This window comes from Ciona intestinalis, unplaced genomic scaffold (genome assembly GCF_000224145.3).
Source record: "Ciona intestinalis unplaced genomic scaffold, KH HT000171.2, whole genome shotgun sequence".
In the NCBI taxonomy this organism is placed as follows: domain Eukaryota; kingdom Metazoa; phylum Chordata; class Ascidiacea; order Phlebobranchia; family Cionidae; genus Ciona; species Ciona intestinalis.
Genome location: NW_004190493.2, coordinates 98,059 through 104,256, shown reverse-complemented (window position 1 = coordinate 104,256; position 6,198 = coordinate 98,059). Strand labels below are relative to the sequence as shown.

Sequence of the window (6,198 nt, the reverse complement as noted above, 5' to 3'; positions counted from 1 at the left end):
GCACGCAATGTGTGTTTGAAGAGATGAATCTCATGTAGAATTATACACCTGGTTTGGTTACTACAGTAATTTAATGTAGTGGAAATGCTAACTACCGACCGTATTGTAAAAACAAATGAAACCCACGTATGGTAGAGTGGGGGGGGATGGGACACATTTTTATTCCATTTTCTCGTCCCATTTGGTAGTCAATGGAGAGCATCTAGGGATTATAAAACCGTATCCACGCGACTCCAATAGACCGCGTTGTTAATTGTTTAAAAGACGATTAGGATAATTGGATATTATGTGCCAAAGGTGTCCCGTCCTACCCCACTCTACTATATATAACAAAAAATACGATTACGTTTCGCTCGTCATACATTTTTTTAATGAACTACAATCTTAAAATAACGTTTCAAACTTATACCTACTTTATTATCCAGCTTGAATCACACACTAGCAGTCGTTGAGCATGGTAATGAATGTGAAATGTTAGGTACAGGGTGTGGGCATAATGGAAGATTACCTGGCAACAGCCGAGGAAGCGTGGATTTCGTACATCTCGATATCAAGGTATTTGGCTATTTATTGTTGTGTATTTGTTTTAACCTTATAAGTTGGTCTTAATGATTGCCGTTTTTGCTACATTCCGTATTTTTTCTTGTATATGAATTACGATCTTCGCACTATACCGCATTTAAAAAGACCAGTACAGTTCACTATCGTAATTAAAGAGCGTTGGTGTGTTACTATACAAAGGAAACCAAAATATGCCTTGCGCCACACAGTCAGTCGTGTGCTGGTTGCCGGTTATTATGTTTGTGAAACATTTATATTATCATCACACCAACATTTACCTGTACATATATACATTAGATTCCTTGGAGTGTCCGGCAGGTTGATTCACACAAAGAGAGCATGTTTCTTCTCTCGTGTTATGACATGAATCATCATATACAATACAAAGAACCCCCCAACCAAGATTCCAGCCAGCATCTACAGTTACTAGCCATGAAATCTCAACAGGTGAACTTTACCTATATATGCACACTCCTGGTTCAGATACATTAATTAAGCGATCTTCTCTGCTTACACAAACCATAACGAATCTTATTCAATGTAAAGTTGGTCATAAATATATACTGCCTTAGTGTGTGGTAACAATACTTAACACACACAGAATAGTACAATGTTGTCCTATACCGCCACCTTTTGGATGCTTTTATCTCAACTCTTTTCCCGTTTTAGGAACTGCTTATGGATTTTAAAAAAGCCAGCAATATAATTGAAAAAATTAAAGTTATTGAAGCAATGATGGATCGGTTTACCCGATCTGAGGAACTAAAGCAGACAACTACAGGTGAACTGTATGACATATTTGACGTGAACTATATGGACCTAAAAAGTTGTTACAGTTTGATAGTTGTGACAACCTAGTGTTTCTGCATTTAGGTCAAAAGGTTACATTTCCATTGAAACAGCAATTGAAGGTTTCAAAGCAGGTTTCCAGTAAACCTTCAGCTGAGAAAGTTGAACCATCGCCAGAAAATCGCTGCTCAGAAGAGCTTCGTTTGTTACGTCATGCAGTGGAACAGTTGCGCCTCGAAGCGGAGAGAGTTGAGTTAGATAAAAAGATTGTATCTGATCAGACGAAGGGTTAAAAATGTAATAAATTTGATCATGAGTGAAAGCTTCATGACATTTTAGCCAAGGCAGAGTTTACTTTATAGTGCAAACATCGCGCAGCGTTAAGACTTTAATATAAAGTATCGAAGGTATACACCAGATTACTAAAACCATTACATGCCAAGACAACTGTTATCAATTAAATGAAACTATAGTTACAATAACATCAAAACGTATTGTTCGGTTATTATATACCATCCTATAGCGCTATACGAAAAACAACGATGAACACCAGACATTAATGATTCATTGTGTTCGCTTCTGGGTGTTGCGAAATACCGGACACTGACGTCACTGAATTAAATCGTCTGGTTGTTACGCAATCTCGTTTCGCCTCAAACATTCTTAGCAGGACAGTAGGCTATACGGTTACTACTAGTCTGTGGTTTACTAGCTTAAATACGACAAGAATAAGATGTAAATATACGATTACTAGCCTGCTGTTTGTAATTGATAGTCCATGCAGTTAGTGTGATCGAACAATGACCTGATTAACATCAGAAAAGTTGTATGATTATGAATGTATTCTCAGTTTAGTAAACAAATATAACCTAATTAAATGTATTGAAGTATATTTCTTTTAAAACGTACGTATGGACTTTCTGTTTATAAGGGAGAACGTGTAGTACTTAAATGCGTTGCTCTTATTTAATATTGAGCTTCAACAACTGTTTAAGCCAAAAAACGTGGCGAGTTGCGTAACCCGACGTGAAGATTGCGTCATCACCTTCAAACGGCGCTGACAGGTTATATCGGTTGATCGACGCAAGGTCATTCGGCCGTGTATATAAAGCGGTATCGATTGGAGAACTAAATTCATTAACAACGCAGCTTTTAGTAAATTGCTTCAACCCTCTATTAGTTTCTATTGATTCCTTGTATACAGGACATATGGCAGATGCAGTTTATTTAGTTTAAAAGAAACATGAGATGCCAACAGAAAGCGATCCGGGCTTGGTCAGTCATGTTGCGTAACGTGATCTATTCATTAAGAACTGCAGGTTATTGTAATTACTGGTATTTTAAATAACTTGTTTTTATTGTAGAGCTGGTATACTTTATTCTTGACAATCTTAATTTGAAAGTTAAATCATCAGCATGGAAGTTACAAAAATGTCCAAGGCCGCGTACGGTGTACTTCGACAACACAGCTGTTTGTGGGCAGTCGTTGCTGCATGCGGAGGAGCTTTTAGCTTAACCTGTTACAGCCTTTACCGATCAGCTAAGAAAAACGAAATTGATTGGCGATCTTTTGCGCTGAACAACAACAAAGTTCAGCACACTGCTGTTGATTGGAACAAACGCACACAGAAGTTATATGCTGCTATTCGAAGCGATGCTGCAGTTTACACTGACGTTGATCGAAGCCCAATCACCAACCTGTTAGCCGAAGTTTACGCTGATGGACGATACGCCACCAAATAAACAACAATTACCTCTTTGTTCAAATTGCAAAATGATTAAATTAGGAAAATAATTAAATGCGTTATTTATTTTTAATAACGCTAACTTAATATATTGCATTAGATTTCTTGTCTTACGCACAAACTTTTATTTATTTAGGCAATTAAATGCGTTTGCTTTGTTTAACTTTGGGTTGCGCAATTTCCACAACTTGTATGTTGTATTTTAACAAAAGTTGCTTGGTGCTTTGCCTGATTTTGTTCAAATAAAACATTCATCCGCGTTATATAAGTTTTATTTTGTTGTATTACATTACAAAAGGGAACAGTATAAAAAAATGCATAACGGCTTACGCATATCAAGTATATTGTGGTTAAAGTGGTACTCTCTTTGGCTTGGAGAATGCTATTGGAACTAAAAACATTAAGATATGTCCACATCGAGGCGATATTGAGCTGATGGGGGAAGACGGTACTCGGGCAGAGACCGGACCCTTTTAAAATCTTGGTTTACAGGTTCCCATTTGACGTTATAGACAAAAACTGAAGCTACAATATTATTCGACGGTATTCTCATGGCCTAAAAACTGCGCGGCAAATGCGGTTACTGCTGTTAAGTATTAAAATTCGGTGCTGAACGAATACAACATGTTTTTAAATTTCGGAATAATAAAAGCATGTAATAAGATCCTCGTTTTGACTACTTGCTGAATCATATTATATAACTGCCGAAATTTTGTAGTTTGCAAATTTGTATCACAAATTCAGTAACGATGTTAAATAAAACAGCATGAAATATTTCACACAGTTTTATTTTGTCTCACAAAATTTGTGTTAGTTTTGTTAAAAAAACTGAGATATATATATATGAGAAAATTAGACAAGGGTGAACACGTCTTAGATAAACGATAAAAATAATAAGCAAAAATGCGTTTTTTAAATTATTTATACTCGCCTCTATAAGTGTGCAATATCATGTGTATGACGTATGTAACAAAACACAACAGAAACACCATATAAGTGGTTGTGAGCGTAAAAATATAAATACTTGGCGCTATAGATTAGCTTCTGGAATATCTATACTTCTGGAGCACCTACGGAATATTGGGAAATAAACAAGTGACTTTGAGAGTTTGTGGTATATACCGGTATTTTGTCCATAGAATAATAGCTAGCGTATAGTACCCCAAAAAACATATTTACTTTGATTATGCCCTCTTTGGTCCGCAGTTATACACACTCTATGAAACGATGCCCATGTTTCAAGCCTTTATTTTTTTCCGTTTAAACTGACCAACGTACTCTGAATATTAGACCCAGTCGGCGAAGATTTGACATCCCTTTGAAATTCATTATAGCGTTTAAATCTTGATAAATATTATATGATGGCGTCGCAAGGGTTTCAAAAATGGATTCTAAATCGTACAAATTTGATTCTCCGAAAAATACTAATTAATCTATTCAAGTTTCCTCTTCGTGAGAAATAACAAGGCTTTCTTCTTTACATAAAACTTCGAGCACTGTCTATTGTTGATTTCGTTATCCATTTTGAATATAAATTAATATTATCACAGAGTATATGAATATACAGTACAACTGGGGAAGATTGGACACTTAAGCACATATTGAGGAATTAAAGGAGTATAAATTATTGAGTTAAAGTAAACTTTTCAAAGTTTGGGAATAAAAACCTACACAACTACAAAGCGGGGAAAGACGGGACTCTATAAATTGAAATATATTTACATTAACAGTATTCCGCAGCTTGTGGTTAACCTACCGAAATTAACTGGCGGTGTTAGATTTTTTGCCACTTAAACTTTACATATTGTAGGATGAAGGAAGACGGACCTTTAGCACATAATATCCAAATAACCTGATCGTGTTTTAAACAATTAATAACGATATATGGGAGTCGTGAGAATACGGTTTCATAAATCTTTAAAACAGCTTTACTATGATTTAGCGAGAATTTGAAATTAGCACCTTACTGTTTTGCATTTTTTTTACCTGTCCAATGTTCTGTTTCCATTTTACACATTTTCTAATATTTAAAAACAGTAATCAGCTTTGACTCGCGTTTTATAAAGTCGTGATAATACTGTCGAATAACTCTGTAACATTATTTTCCTGATTATCATTAATGGGGTGTACGTAAAAAGAAAATAAAAAAGTCTCGTCCAACAAAGTGTCCCATCTTCCCCACCCTACCGTAATAATAGCTTTCAATGATCTGGGTTGTATACTACAATAACTACGTTGTACTAGACTAGGATACAGGATCTAAAAAATGTTGCTGGTGACAATTTTCTTTTAAAGTTTTACATGTGAGTTAACAGTTTACATTATGACAACTTTCTTGATTTATTGCGTCATAATCATGACAGTGGTTTATTTAACCTTGGTAACCGAATGACGTAACAAGCGCCAGCTGATTTTAAATCATTTAAATTTTTTATTTATTTTAATTTTTCCTTGCAAATAACAACTTATTTGACAGTTCATTGTAATATAGGGTAGTTGCGAAATCTTGATTATAATGACTGAAAAGAGATATACAGGTAGTTTTATGGTTATTTGTATTGCAGCAATGAGCCCACTTTTAAAGTGAGATTAATCAATATTAAATTTAACCATGGATATTGGTAAAATGACCAAAGGAGCTGTCGGTGTTTTACGTCAGCACAGCTGTTTGTGGGCAGTCATCGCTGCATGCGGAGGAGCATTTTCATTGACCTGCTACAGCCTTGTTAATGCAGCCTTAAAAAACGAGGTTGATTGGCGATCCTTTGCGCTGAACAACAACAAAATTCAGCATACGTCAGTAGACTGGAACAAGCGTACGCAGAAGTTATATGCCGCTTTGTCTAAAGACGAAGCCGAGTATACTGATGTAAACAGAAACCCTATTACAGAATTACTAAAAGAAGTTTATAGCGATGGACGATATGCCAAATAAATAAACCAAATCTAATTTGCTAATTTATTTATATGTTTTATTTTAATATGTATCGTATGTATTTAACTATACTTGTACAGTTGATTACTATTTATCAGTGTATATGTATATAAGCAATGTTTTATATACGGACTCTGCTTTACATCAATATTCCACACCAGGAACACG

General features: G+C 35.3%; 1 protein-coding gene across 4 annotated transcripts in view; it reads left to right on the top strand.

Annotated features, from left to right (window-relative positions):
• LOC100177671 (F-box only protein 24-like) overlaps positions 1-3,358 on the top strand; it is a 9,268-nt gene extending 5,910 nt beyond the window's left edge. For 3 of the 4 annotated variants that reach the window (XM_026839210.1, XM_026839211.1, XM_002123000.4), the window contains exons 12-15: positions 426-555; positions 859-1,008; positions 1,231-1,342; positions 1,435-3,358. In XM_026839210.1, coding sequence (XP_026695011.1) covers positions 426-555; positions 859-1,008; positions 1,231-1,342; positions 1,435-1,643 — 601 coding nt within the window. In that variant the 3' untranslated portion in view covers positions 1,644-3,358. The remainder of the gene's footprint in view (positions 1-425; positions 556-858; positions 1,009-1,230; positions 1,343-1,434) is intronic. The other variant, XM_026839209.1, reaches the window with a different exon arrangement.
• The last annotated feature ends 2,840 nt before the right edge of the window (positions 3,359-6,198 follow it).